This window comes from Numenius arquata, chromosome 3 (genome assembly GCF_964106895.1).
Source record: "Numenius arquata chromosome 3, bNumArq3.hap1.1, whole genome shotgun sequence".
Classification (NCBI taxonomy): Eukaryota; Metazoa; Chordata; class Aves; order Charadriiformes; family Scolopacidae; genus Numenius; species Numenius arquata.
This window is the reverse complement of record NC_133578.1, coordinates 55,920,123-55,935,001: the sequence shown is the minus strand read 5'-3', so window position 1 is coordinate 55,935,001 and position 14,879 is coordinate 55,920,123. Positions and strand designations below refer to the sequence as shown.

The following is a 14,879-nucleotide window of genomic DNA, read 5'->3' as shown; positions in this document are numbered from 1 at the left end:
TTCTGTTTCAAATTACAACTTGATCTCCTCCAGCTCCAAAGGTAAGTGTGGATACGGGTGCAGATGCCTTTGAAATACGACGGCCTGAATTTTTATTTGCTTTCAGACTCCTTTACAGTGTCAGAGCAATGTGCATGTGAACACAGAACAGCGGAATGAGGTCTGGCATAAAACAGAATCCGGTCTTGCTATATTTTAGCCCGTATTTCTGCACAGGAATTTTCCAAACTGTACATTAAAATGTGAGAGGGGATGTGAAGGCTTTGTACCTACCCAGTAGTTTGTGTATCTACCAGCTTTGCTGCACACTCAGCTGAGAAGTGAAAAAAGACCTTGTCCCACCTTAATCAACTACATACACTGTGTGTCAGCTCTTCTGCTGCCTCCAGAAACCGAGCGGAGTAGCAGAGGCTGGGAAGACAGACATTATCATTTTAAGAGTCCCCATACAGCAATAACAGATTATTCAGTATGAATAATAGATTGATGCTGTAAGATTCAATATCCTTGTCCTGACACCGTAGTACATCAGGATCTCTCTGAGGAGCAATGACTGTACGTTCGTGCACATGAAGTGTACTATGCTTTCTGTCATATCATTTGCACCTCGCAGATAGACAGATGGATTCGAATTAACACAGAGCATTTATTTTGGGGAAAATCTTCTGTCTCCACACAGCCTTCTATTAGCTTTCCTGTAAAGCATGACACTGACTTTGGATTTGGAAAACATGGGGGTTGGTGCAGAGGGAGGGGGAATAAGTTCTGTTACTTGAGTTGATTGTAGGTGTTTTTTTTCTTTGCGTGACTGACGATTTGCAGAGGTTCGACGCCGCGGTGCAGCAGGCTGCTGCAGTGAAACGGGACCCAGGGAACCCTCTGGACAGTCCTCTTCTCTCCGCCGCAGCCCTGCCCAGAAACCTTCACCTCCTTGAGGCAGTGGCCAAGGAATGTGCCTGCTCTGATTTCACCTGCCTGTCCAAGCACAGCCTGCTCTGCCCTTTACAACCCTCATCTCTCCTTCCTTTGCAGCTCCTGTCCATAATGCAGGCACTCCCACTCGCAGTGACACAAGGAGCAAAACAATGCCAATGGCAGCCATGAGAAGATTACATCCAGTTCTACCTCTCTTGGAAGACACTCCAGTTTAAGAGTCTCCTTGTTCTGGTCTATTGCATGGTAGAGTTACATGGTTAGAAAATGTAGAGTTAAGCAGAAATGAGAGTAGCAGGAGTAGAAATCACTGCTTTTTTTTCCCCCCAGGGCCCTGTCTACATTTGATTTAGAACTATTTTAATGGATGTGACTATGGCTGTACTGGAATTCATTTACAAACTTTTTTTTTTTCCTCTGTAAACTAGATTTTAGCGATGTTTTGCTATCAGGAACAAGTTTGGGTTGTCATTATAGAGATGTCTTTTTTTTAATGTCAGCATATCTTAGATTTGAGTAATTAATGACAAAGTTCCACCCATCTAGTCTCCAGCTCAGGCATGCCACCGGCAATGAAAAACTAATCTGGAGAAACATTTGGTGCCTGAGTAAGTTTCAAAAGTGGCCTCGGATAATGACAACTCTTCTGTTTGTTATAGACCATGCCTAGAAAAAGGACTCTCTTTCGGTGAAGGCGCTCCTCCACACTGTAGCTGTTATTATGTGAATTACTGACTGTTTGTTAAACACTGCAGCATAATTAGTAATGTACAAGACATAAACACAGTAACCCGCCTTAAGAGAAAGCAAGGCCCAGAAATGCATTTCCCCTTTTATCATTTAATCCAGCCAACATGACTCCTGCTGCGGTCTCTCAGTTTATACACTTTAAAGGTCTACAGTTACGAAACCTCTAATATAAGCCTTTTATTACTATTTACATTTCTGGCTCCCACCATCTCAGAAAGAGCCAAAGGCAGAAGGGAGGGAAAAGTGTGTTACAGCACAAAATCAGAAACGTAAAGCAATTTCTCTCCTGAATACTGGCAATACATAGAAACTATGCCCTGGTGACAGGTCTTTACAAAATCCAGTTTTAAAGGGGTTCATCCCTCCAGACTGTAACAACAAAGAGTTAAACGACTTGTCTCTTAAATGACTAGCATCAATCCCATCATTCCTCATATACACAGAAAGTGTGGTTTTATAGTTTCTCCTGCCAGCCATTACCTTATAAATCCCATACAAAGGTAAGACCTTTGTTTTATTTCAATACAAATGTCTCCAGCAAATGTTTACACTACTCTTTTGAAGCTTCCTCAACCCACACCACACCCCGGCAACTACATAAAAATGCCATTTGCCTTGAATCCCAGATGCATACTTACTGAACCATTTGTATACACTGAAATTTCACCATTATTTGCTACCACGGGTTAACTCTTCTTTAATATACACAAGTGTGTGTGCATGCATGACATATATATATTAAAAAATACATATGCACACATACACGCACAGACATGGTTTATTAAATCAGTTGCCAAGTCTAATACTACATAATTTCTGGTACTAATTCCCCCAAATAAAGTATCTTCCTCCAACCTTTAAATTTTGAGAGTAAAGAAAATATTAATTTCCTCCCTAATGAAACGAAATTTGATCTATGTTAGGAAGGAAATTAATAATTAAGAACAAAATAATTCTTATACCAGTCAAAGCTTGTCCTAAGAATTGCTAGCAATGTTAAAGAAATACAGGTTGTCACAATACAAATCACTGATAGACTGTGCTGCTCTATCAGCTTGATTTTACAGTTGTGCCCGCTGGAATCAGACACTGTGGGCTGAAGTGAGCTATAAGAACCTAATCCTGCAAATCACTTACTCATTGAAAACACAGCTTATTACTGTATGGGCTATGCCAAAACTCATTAAATAACTGGAATGGTTCCCAGAGGCTTCAGCATACTTTGGATTAAAGATCTACATTTCAGTTAAATATAGCAGGACAACGATTGCATGCAAGCATACACAACAACTACACAGCACACAACTACTGTACACACCAAAAAGCATGTGCCAGCACCTGCCTGAATAACATCTCTGCCAACATATCTGTTTACCCCATGTCCAAGTTGCAGCGCTTTGCAGAAATCAGTAATTTCTTGGTACCACTGAAAAGTATTTTTATCTGCTTTAAGATGACACTTTTCTTTAACAACTGTTCACTGAAGTCATACCTTTGAATTTAATGTTAAAAAGTGCTTTCCATAAAAATATACAATTAATGTGTTGTTTGAGAGTAACATCATCCTAACTATTTTCCATTAGCAAAGTATTAATCATAGAGAAAGCATCTCTCAAAGATCTGGAATGATTTATGACAAAGGTATTCTCCTTTGACCAGGAAAGTCCTGATTCTTAATTCTCTTCCTGGCAAACTAACTTCTGTCAGCAATCCGACTGCAAGTAGGCAGATGTATGTCTATCAAAAAGGAAGCTGAGCTCTCTGTTCCAAAGCCTCCACTAGAACTTTGTCAACCAGCCAGATGCTGCAGAAAAATCTTCTGCAGGGCAACAGCAAAGCAACTACCTACCTGCTAGCATATCATAAAAAGGCTTTTAAAAAATTGTTAACAAGTCAGCCAGTTCTTGTTAATTGTTGTTTGCTTCCTCACCTTTTTTTAAAGAACTCCTTTAAAAATACCAAACATAGCATTCAAGTTCAACCACAGGGAGCCAACAAATCACCTTGCCCATAAACGCTGCATATTTATATATAGAAGTAAATACAGGAGTGAAAGCAATATGGACTGCAAAAAAGTATTCTTCACTTCCTATCTCTGCTTTCTTATTGCACAGTATTTTTGCCTCGAGGCAGCATAAGGAAGAGTTCGACATGGCTGTAAACCCTTCCCCTCATTTCCCTGTATCCTACTCTGAACCACAAGCCCCAGGGTGCCCTCTAGACAACGGCCGGCCCCAGCAGAAAGGATGTTGTTCTAGGAAAAGGTAAGGATGTGCCGGGCCCAACTCTGCTCTGCCAGAAGGCAAGGGAACTGCCGTTGTCAACCAGATACAGCAGTGGAAACACTGTGGTGCGGTTCCCTTAGTCCATGGAAAGGAATGGCAAGATTATTCCACAGCTCAACATGTGCTGTACAAGATTCCCTCTTCCATCGACTCATTCTCCCAAGCAGCAGTTGGAAGACAGAGGGACCGAGCAACGAGGAGTTGGAGCCAACACCCCCAGTTCCCTTCAGGTTACAGAGGCGGTAAGGAGAGGCCTCTGCCTGTACTCTCCAAATGCCTGTTTCTTCCAAATAAGATCCAAGATGCTGCCTTGCAAACCCTTCGCAGACTCACTGTTAAGAGGCAGATTCTGGCTGTCACACCCGTGCTGTTATACCCTCATCCTGAAGGGCTTCCAGGAGGAGGGGACTGCTCTGCCTGTGTGTGGGAGGAGAAATCTGGCTTTAAATCAGCTGCCCTCCAGGTGGAGTAGGAAAGTGAAAAATCCGATGCCCCAGATAAATCTTCCTAGATGTGGGATTTAGTCTCCCCAGAGAGACAGGGATATTTGGTTAGATGATTTCTGCTTCTTCTGTTTGATTTTTCAAGTCCGCTCCCCTGTGCATTTCCAATGACCAGAATGTTTTCTTTATTTCTTCCCGGGCCAGTAGAGCGCTTCATCACATCCCATCTCAGAGGCCCTGGAAAGAACTGCTCTGTGCCGCTTTTGTCTGACTCAGAAGAGAAAGGTCTTTGTGCCTGTGAGGTTAGTTTTAATCTTGAAATTGTGGTGAAAAGGGAAAACAACACTGAGCAGAAACAATGGAGCCCGTTTAAAGATCATCATTCAGAAAGCTTAAGAAAGGAGAGTCTGTAATTAGGCCTTGAAATTCTTCATCTCTCTTGGATGAGGTAATTGCTGGAGAAAAAACAGCCTTCAGTGACGTGCCTCAGAGTCCACAGCTTTCAAACACTGCAGGGGCATCCTTTGGGAATCCCCAGACCCAGGGCAACTGGTTATTCTATTAGACTCTCCAACAAGAGCAAGCATGTGGGTACCTGTACACGTATGTGGGGAGGGAAACACTTAAATGCACAGTGATACGCTTTCAGGTGCAACCTGATTTATGCCTGATAGCCCAATACCAAAGCATGTTACGAATCCTCTTACTTTTATCAATACATTTGCAGTTCAAGCTCCTAAAAGATCAGATATTTGATAACTACCCCCCAAAATAAATATGTATAAGCCAATTTGCACTTTAATGACTACTTCCTAAAGGAATACAAGTGGCTTTCTTAAATTTCACTCCTGACACTTTTTTAATCCAGCAACAAGAAGGGAGTCATTATTTTAAAATCTTTCTATGTTATATTGCCAGTGATGATTGCAAGAGTTGTGTTCTTCATGTCCTGGCACCCAAGGCAGGAGCAACGTGAACGGTGTGAGATTAGAACAAAATGGCCGAGGATAACACCTGACATCAGTGGATGTGACTTCCTTGCTCCCAGATCAACGTGCCAGCCCCAACAATGGGGGTGGTAGTTGCTGGTGGGATGAGACTGCCATGTCCTAGCCCTGGGAGGGCTCCTGTAAAGGTCCTTGGGAAAGTCCGTCGTGCTGGAGATTCCAAACCTGTGTTTGCTGTATTTGCTTGCATAACGATCACACGCACGCAACGGTCATTTGTTGTGACTGCAGAGGACAACATACCACTGTATTTTGAAATAGAATCACATAATAGAGGACTATCTGGAGCGGTGAGAATGCAATCATTACACGAGCAAACATAGCACCATTAGCAACTGGGCCAAGTACAACTCCGTTTACCAAGGCCAGCTTTTGAAAGAGCTAGGTGGTTTTCAGAACTAACGTCTTTTCTTTAGAGCTCTGTTCTTTTCAAATGTGCATCAGAGATGAAAATCCCTGTTACTACAAACCTCAGTACCTTCAGTCAGCAAGTCAGGGCAGCGGGTGTTAAAGCTACCACTCCGTGTGCTTGATGCAATCTCTCACAGGACTTGCTTGACGCAATCTCTCTAATGCTCTGTTAGAAACACAGTGGGGGAGTCCTGCATGGAGTTGTCTCTGTATTTGAAAGATCCTTAGCATTACTTGAACACTGGGCATTTTGTATTCAACACGAAAACAGTATCAAGGAGTTTGCTAAGGTCAACAGTGTTTGCTGTTTATTATTTCTACATCCCCGAGAGTCTCGCATTACCCCCAATCATTTTACACAGCCTATTTCCCTTGTTGTTTACTTTCTGGGGGCCAACTTCTTCTTATAATTACCGGCAGCTTTTCATTTCTCCTACAGCTGAAACACTCTGCAGCCCTTTGGATAACCTTATCTATAAGAAACTTGTTAAAGTGCTCTGCTGTCCTGGTTTATAGGTCCACTGTAGCAGTCACATCCTCGAATGCAAAACCCCATGTCTGAGGGTACTTGAACATTTAAAAGAAAAAAGAAAGAAAGAATACACCAGTCTTCAAAAACAGTCCTCAAAAATACATTCATTCCCAATTGCAAGGACAGTCTGTAAAAATAATGGCACAAACACAAGGGAAGGCATAGTCTAGCTTACAGAATATTGATTATTGGAGAGGTTAATAGTTTAGAAAGGAAGTTGATAATTTAGAGAAAGAAAACCTTCACTTTGTGTCCTACTCTGACTTTGCAAGTAGGAAAAAAGTTCTACTGTTTCTCAGTAGAAGTTTCTCAGTTTCTCTCTGGCCATATTTTAAATGGAAAATCACTGAGAGGCCACAAGTAGAAACTACACTGTGAGAGCCCTGCAGGTTTTCCTCAGAACACAATATCATCCCAACAGCCATTATATACCATCTTGCCTTTTACAATAGCCAGAATCCCTGGGGTCAGTGAAAGACCACAATTTGCCTGGCCTTGCAAAGACTGAGCTCTCTCACCTCCACCTACCCTTCTTATTATTTGTTAAAAAGGAGAGAAGTGGAACAGTGACTAAGGATGGATGGTACTTATAAAGGGATACCGTCTGCATGGTTTTTCCTCACCTTTGCCTCCTCATTGACATCCCAAGTAAAGGACACGGCATTGAATGCAATTTCTTCAATATTCCCAATGGTATTAAAACTCTCCTTGTAATCAGCTGTAAGAAACAACAAACAAACAGAAGACTCATGAGAAAAGTTTTAACTTCCTCTTTTACAATTCGTCGTACATCTTCACTTTTCAGCTGGGATGTCTAATACATCAAAACTACCTCTTGTACTGTTTATGTTGAATTATTAATAAGCTTAATTGCAAAGAGGTAATATACTGCAGCTTGAGTCTTATGCATAGTACACCACTCGCTAATGTTCTTCCAAAATATTGCTTGCTCTCAAAAGGGAATTAGTGTGACTGTAGTGGGAATCAGTGGGTGCATTCATTAGCTTAGCCAAGGAATGGTCAAAATTGGAAAATTAACTAAAAGCTACTGAAACTTTTAAAGAGCCTGTTTAAACCTTGACATAAATGAATGACATTATGATAAATCCTAAAGAAGCTTTCTAAACAGCTAAGAGCAATCATTGGAGGAAATAATCAGCATTGTACATTCCTTGCCCAGTTGTTTCAAGATTTCCTAGGAATTACTGCTCTGGATGCTGGATCTCAATTTGAAAAACAAAACAAAACAAAACCCAAAAAAACCCCAAAACCACAAAGATCCTTTCTCCAAAGTGTGTATGATACTAAAATAGCAAACAAAGTATTTTTAAACTGTCTGACTACAAAATCTAGGCTCTCTTCTCACTTCCTTCCAAAGGGCTGACTGTTAATATTGTCAATAAACTAGCATTTCAGAAGGAATGCAAAGCAAGAGGGAGAAAGTCCAAATGTTAAAGATGACCCACCCCCCCACCTCCACCAAAAACAATAAGGGCGGAAAACCACGTAAGACAAACAACTTCCAGGTTTTCTTTATAATCAAAAAGAGGAACAAGACCCCTTTTTCTCTCCCTTTGCCAGTCTGTTTAACACACTTTCTTCTTTTTGATGACAGATTAAGAAGAAGACCGGGTTTGTATGGAGGTAATATCTGCTTGATTAAAGGAACTTCCAGATCCTTCACGTAAATGCTTCAACTCTCTTTGGGACACTAGGATCCCTCCAGGGTTGTAACGGCTGTAATTGGACTCAGTGCCAGAGGGCTGAGCTTATGTCATGCCGCAATCTTGATCTAATGTTTGCCCAAATCTGCACTTCAGCGGCACACTGACTCTTAGCTTTGTAATCACTTATAGAAAGAGGATGTTTTTGTATTCTATAAATGAAACACCCAAATGTTTTCAATATTCATTTCCTTTGCCCTTCTAAAAATAAACCGTTGATCTCCCAAAAATAATGTCTAGGCAGTAACTGTTTCAAAATCATTTATAACAAAGCCACTGCTGCAAGGAGAATTACCTAGAATAGAATCATAGAATCGCTTAGCACGGAAAAGACCTTTAAGATCGTTGAATCCAACCATAAACCTAACACTGCCAAGTCCACCACCAAACCATGTCCCTAAGCACCACTGCTATGCGCCTTTTAAATACCTTTTCTCTCATTTGAAATGCAGGGATGCTGGCATTTCACTGGGCAAGTGAAACTGTGTGCCTGGGGTACATGAATGATTTTGGATGCAGTAAAAATTCACTGTTCTGACCACAGGAACGACACAAGCTATTTGGTGGTGATGCAGCAAGTGAACATGGTGTTGAGAGGGCGGGCAGGCTTTTCATTCCCACCGTGAACTCAGATCTCCTTTCTAAATGAAGTCATTGGCTTCACTATCTAAATTCAGTGTGGGAATGCAAATGAGGAATTAGAAGACACATAAGTAGTTTAATATGCATGTGCACACATCCACCCACCCCTTAAATTTATGATTCACCAGAAAGTGCCTCGTGCAACTGACTGCTGCATATGGGCGTGCTGTGTAGGTGCACTTTGGAAAGACATGAACAAGATGTCTTGTAAAGACACATGTTTTCTTCTCCTAAAAGGCTGTCAGAACCTCGCATCCCACCAACCCTTCCCTTCCCCCAACACATGCCTCCGCTTCCTTAATTGACATGCACAAATCTCATGGAGTGTCTATGTGACACGCTGTTTAAAAGCAGAAGTGAATCCTATTCCCCTCAATTTACAGATAATTAAAGAAGGATCCTCAGTAGATTAAGAAAGCATTTATATCCAAGGATATTTGAAAGTTGCTAGTGTTAACTACAATTTGTCCTTTTCTGCTGCTGTGAGTTACCAGAAATAGAAAATCAGGGTTCTTCGATACGCAAAAAACCATCTCTATGGGAATTATTTCCTCTTTTTTTGGGTAAACTGAATATTAAACAATGGCAAATTTCAACATTAAATACTAATCATTTGCATGCATTGTACATACCATTGTAGTGGTTTGTGTATTGTGCACATAAATAATACAAACTATCCTGCAGAAAAAAATGGTCAAGACTGGAGCACAAATAACTCCAATCTAAAGCTTCCACACCCACCCTTTATGTCCATGTTTGAACCTGTTCCAGTACATCAAATTATGGTACTGATTCTAAATAATCAATATTTGCTGCAATCTAGTATTGTATTCCTTCTTTGACATTATTTTAAAAGAAAAATCCAATGTCACAGCACAGCACTGTGGAAAAGTCAGATTATTTTTTTTTCCTCACTCCTGCTAAAAACAGTAAAAGTGCCTCCCTCCTTCAGAAAAAATCCATAAATGGCATATAGCCTAAATTCTGGAAAACACCTTTCCTTCTTGCTTAATAAGTGTCAAGTCCTCGGGTTGATTCTTCAAGCAGTAAGGACCTGCTTACATGTAAGTACATGCTTATCTATTAATTTCAATGCATCTTCAGAGCCAGTACTTGCATCTAATCCATTTGACCATCCTTCCTCCCAGGAGGTGCACCAGCCAGCACACAAAACAAATTAAAGCAGTGACACCTGCATGTCTGGAGTGAGGGAACAAGTCACTCTATTTTCTCTGACCTCCAGAATACACCTCCAGGCCAGAAGGCAGACAGTCTGACCTGTGCCAGTCGTCACCCCTATCTGAGGCCTGAATAGCTGGACCCCAGAATAGAACACCCCAAATTCACTTGATGTTCTGTCCGCTAAGGACCAAGTCACACTCTAGATTAAAAGTGCATTCATAAACAATTAAAAAAGGATTCACAGATGTTAAATATATGCTACAAACATTAAGTTAAAATAATATTCTAATAAACCTCTATGGAACAGGTTATATAGATTTATGGCTATTCACGGATAGCTTTAAAGGTGCCTAATATATGATTAACCCTTTATATACTATTGATAGTTGGGAGAGAAATCCAAAATAACAGAGAAGTGGGGCTACCAGCAGATCGCCAGACCATCCCCTGAAGAGGGGACAAATCTAATACACACCCCTGTTCTTTGCAAGCTTCTCTCACTGCCTGTTTAAATGGTTCTCCAGGGCGTATCCTGGCATTTGCTAATCTCTCTCATAGACATCTAATTCTCTCTGTTAACTATGCAGGGCCTGGACACTAACTCAGTATTCCTTTACAGGAGCCCTTCAATGAGAATTTTTAATGTAAAGGGAAATCTTCATAGAGCCACACAATAATTTAGCTTGGAAGGGACCCCTGGAGGTTTTCTGGTTCAATCCCTACCCTACTCCCACTCAAAGCAGAGCCAACTTCAACTTTGGATGAAGTTGTTCTCTTAAATCATCTGATGAGAAAACTGGAAGATTTTGCTAAATGCAGCTTGATGCTTGTATGGGAAATGTAGTTGGGAGCCATTCTGCCCTAATAAGCCCAATATCCACAACGTAAGTCCCGGAGAAAATGAAATGTACTTCAAAAACACTGTACTTGGTAAGAGCTAATATGCTAAGGCCATATTTCAATTGTTCTCAAGAAAACATTACTGAGCAACACCTGGGCCTTTCTTTTGGAAATGTTGAGATGAACTGTGCTCTTACAGTTCTTAGGTCTGACAGGGAGTGCTATATCAGTAAGTATTACTACACCGGGCTTTGCTCATGTTTGCAGTCCAAATAAAGGATACAGGCCAGAGTGCCTCAAAAGTCAGCACAGACCTATTTCATCTCAAGCTAATGGAAACATAAAAGGCATTCACTTTAACACAGATATAAACACATGGCTCATGTACAGCACTTGTTTTGCAGAGCGCTGTTTTACAGAGTATGCATCATAAGCCGACTCGTTCGGGTAAGGGGACTGAAATGTGCCGGTACATCACGAGTGCGGTGGAGTCGGAGGGTGTTGGCACTGCAGTGGAACGAGCTCCTCAGCACATACCTTCAAAGGTATGAGCATTAGCACTGCAAGCTTGTAGGGACTAGCACAAAAAAACAGGCAGCCTTCAGAAATAGCTGTGACGTGGCGTACTTGCTCTTTTAACGTGTCATGATAGGAGTCGTTTGGTCGGGGGCGGAGGTTTTACTGCCTTAACTACCCCAAAGGACAAAAAAAATAAAAAAGTAAGGGAAACACTTCAGCCAGAACTACATGATAAGACAAGAGGAAGAGAGGAGATTCAGGAAGAGCTGCTTTGACCAAACACATTTGACTTTAAATAATGCCAGCCTCAGTGAAGGCTGAAGCATTTGAAAGTGGAAAGGCGCTGTGTGAGTACAACCACTTAGGGACCGATTCCCAGCACCGGAGGTGTTCGATCACTCCTGAAGCCTTGCAGTGCTCTCTCCAAGCAACCCTGCTTTTTATTCCCCCCTCCTCTCTGCCCCCTCTCATTCCTGCCATTCGATGGTTTGGTTCCCTCAGGCGGTCAAAACAAGATAGACTTTGTCTGCTTTGGTCTTGCCGACTCCTTTGACTGGAATCCGCTGCAGATGGCTGCGTGTGTAAACTGCACGTGGGAGGGGAGACGCGCTTGATGTCTAGACACTCCCACAGATTTCAACTTCAGGCTCCTTGGCAGCAGGTACTTGGTTCTTCCTCTGCTAAAATCTCCCAAGCATGCAGATAGGGCAGTTGTGGCTGAAATGGGCTTGTAAATACCTTAGATGGGATGAATGGTAAACAGGTCTCTCAGGACAGCACACCAGAGCTCGCTTCTCCCTCACTTCTCTCTGACACAAGACTCAAAAACTGGGGGTGTTGGAGACCTGTGCACTCCTTTGCAGTCACCATGATGATGGCATCTTCACTCTCGGCCTGCACTCACACACCAGATTAGCTAACATAACTGTTACGTGGGCTGCTATTGTTACTGGATCAAAGAGTGGATCAGCCTTTGAAAAACTAAAGGAAACAAACACTCTGCCACTTCTGAAGAGGTACAGACCTTGACTTCCCAGCAGCAGAAGGTAGAACACCATTAAATACACATGCAAGGGACAGTTCTTCTTTGTGACTACCGAGGGCCATTCCCTTCTGCATGGTCTCCATCCTGCTTCATAGACCCCATTATAGCGCAGTCCTAGCAGGGATGAGCCGCTGCTAAAAACTGTGGTATAAGCCTTGCAGCCATTGCCAATATATCCCACCGCATCCCTGTGCAATGTACCAGAGCTTTCCACATTTTGAAATTTTTCCTGAAATATCTGGAGACCCTCTTATTATACACTCACCAATGTCGAGGACCCTCTGTTTAGCTGTGTGCTGCCGAGAATGCCAGTATTTCCAATATTTCAGCTGTTCGTCTCTGTTTTTATCCTCACTGAAAACAACCATGACCACGCTCTAAGAAAATCAACAGCACAAGTTGCATTAGTTAATATAATTAATAGTCAAAAACACAAAAATTAAAGTCTCCCATATGTCTCTAGTGCTGATCCAGTCACTGCCCTCCCCCAGTACTTTGGTTGTAGAAGATTGCTGGGTTTTATTCCAGTCCAATATTGCAATGCATTTGAAGACTTAGGGCAGAGAAATGTAGTTTTAAAATTATGCAGAGCCTAGGATTATGTTCTTGATAGTCCAAATAAAATTTAATCATATTCTTAGATCTAAGAAGTCTAAGTTCCCTTAAGTGAAAAGTGGCCATTTCAAAGTCAGAGGATCCCCGATTTCAATTCTGATCTGAGTCCAGTCCATGTGTTGGACTTCAGATTCCTTGTCACTCTGGAAGATGACATTACACTGCAAAGGGATGTGTTGCTATGGAGCTCAGACTCAACAACTAAAAGCAGGGCATTTTTAGTTCTACCATACATTATCCAAATACCCCTCTTGGTAGCAGCACTTTTGCATACATGTATTTAATGACAAACTTGGTGTGACTATTTACTGAGCTTTCCTGAGCTTTTCAGTTCAGGTTCTGAATTCCTTTTGTTAAACTGTGATTCAAAGGAAACAGATTGAACCTTTATGCAAAATTTCACCTGAGTAATAAAGGCTTTTTTTAAAAGCCCTGCAGTAGGCAAGTAAAACAAAAAACACAAAACAATGCAAGAGTGCTCATAGTAGGTAAACTGAAGTGGAAAGAAATCACAGATAACAAAAAAATCCACTTTTAAATATCCTCTTTTGTTACCGTTCTTCCTTTAACCCTGAGTCACCAAGCTCATGAAAAACACCATCAATCTGGTATAAGCTGAGGAGCTGGATCATGATTGATTCATGATCTATGTCCCTCCACGCAGTCACAACCATAACCCCTCACGTGCTCGGTGACCTTCTCCATTCCACCTGTGAAAGTCGAACGTCATCACTATGTCTTCCATGTCTAGCTACTGTGTGGGCACAAGGCAGTACGTGCTGTGGATGAGTCCTGAGTTACGTATACGCATACTGGCTGGCCACCAGTATGGCCGCCAGGGATGTGCTGCCTGGCCAGCTGAGGCATTAACCACTAACACTGGCAGTGAAGACCATAGCTTTTCCACCAAGGACAGCATTAATCTTTTTCCTCTATGAACCACTGACATGGAACTTGTAGAGGTTTCATACCTTCAAAACCTCTTGCCCCTCTGTCAGGTTTGGATGGAATTGGCAACAAATTCAACAGTCATTTGGCTGGGGGCCTGGCAAACAGAACATGATCATGAATGTTGTGTGTGGTTTCACAATCTTCTGTAAATTGTACATCCTCCAAAAGAAATGGTCTCATCTCTCCTTTACAATTTCCACCCTTCTGCTGCCACAGCTTCAAAACTCATGTGGCTGTGCAGTGAACGAGACTTACGAGGACTGGTTTTCAGTCAGACCAGTGAGTTCCTGACTCCAGTTCCAGCTGTACAAGTGCTAGAGCTGGCATCACAAAAGGAGAAGGAACAAGTGGCTTACATCAGCTTCAGCCAACAACAAAACACCATCATCAGCCTCATGTCCTTAGGAAACCAGGCTAAAAATTAACTGGTATTCAGGTTTACAAATCATTGCCTCTCTTTAGGAAGAGTCTCTCTAAACTTCATGTATGACAGAAACATATAGGATGTTGTTGTCTGCTTCACTGCTCACATTGACTTTCATTGGTTCCTTCAACTAAAGTCAGAACATTTTTACGGTACTTCATTTATTTGGATGAAAACACTTTTGCAGCCTCATACATATGCAGCCCTTCCAGCTTCAGGGTGAAATTTACAGGGCAGCAACTCTGAGGCTCATTGTTCATTCCAAGGTTACTAGGTTAGAATTTGCTTACTTAAAAACATTACCAGGGAAATTAGGAGGCCTGTTCACCAGGTAGATGTTGCTGAATACCCAAGCTACAGTTCTACCAGCGGAACCTATGATGAAAATCATCCATTTTGTCACACTTCTGGGTGAATATCAAGTGAAACCTCACACTTACACAATGTAAATGATTTAAAATTTATGTCACAAAGGATGGCTTCAAATCTTCACATTTTATCTAAATGCACTGGAAAGCAGCTGCTGAAGTGCACAAGTGACTGAAGATGGACTTACATGGTAGCAGTTCTCTGATT

General features: G+C 41.8%; 1 protein-coding gene across 1 annotated transcript in view; it reads right to left on the bottom strand.

The window, feature by feature from the left end:
• Window positions 1-14,879, bottom strand: part of GRHL2 (grainyhead like transcription factor 2) — a 53,072-nt gene that overhangs the window by 25,673 nt on the left and 12,520 nt on the right. The window contains 2 exon segments of the mRNA XM_074145072.1: window positions 6,985-7,079; window positions 12,579-12,690. Coding sequence (XP_074001173.1) covers window positions 6,985-7,079; window positions 12,579-12,690 — 207 coding nt within the window.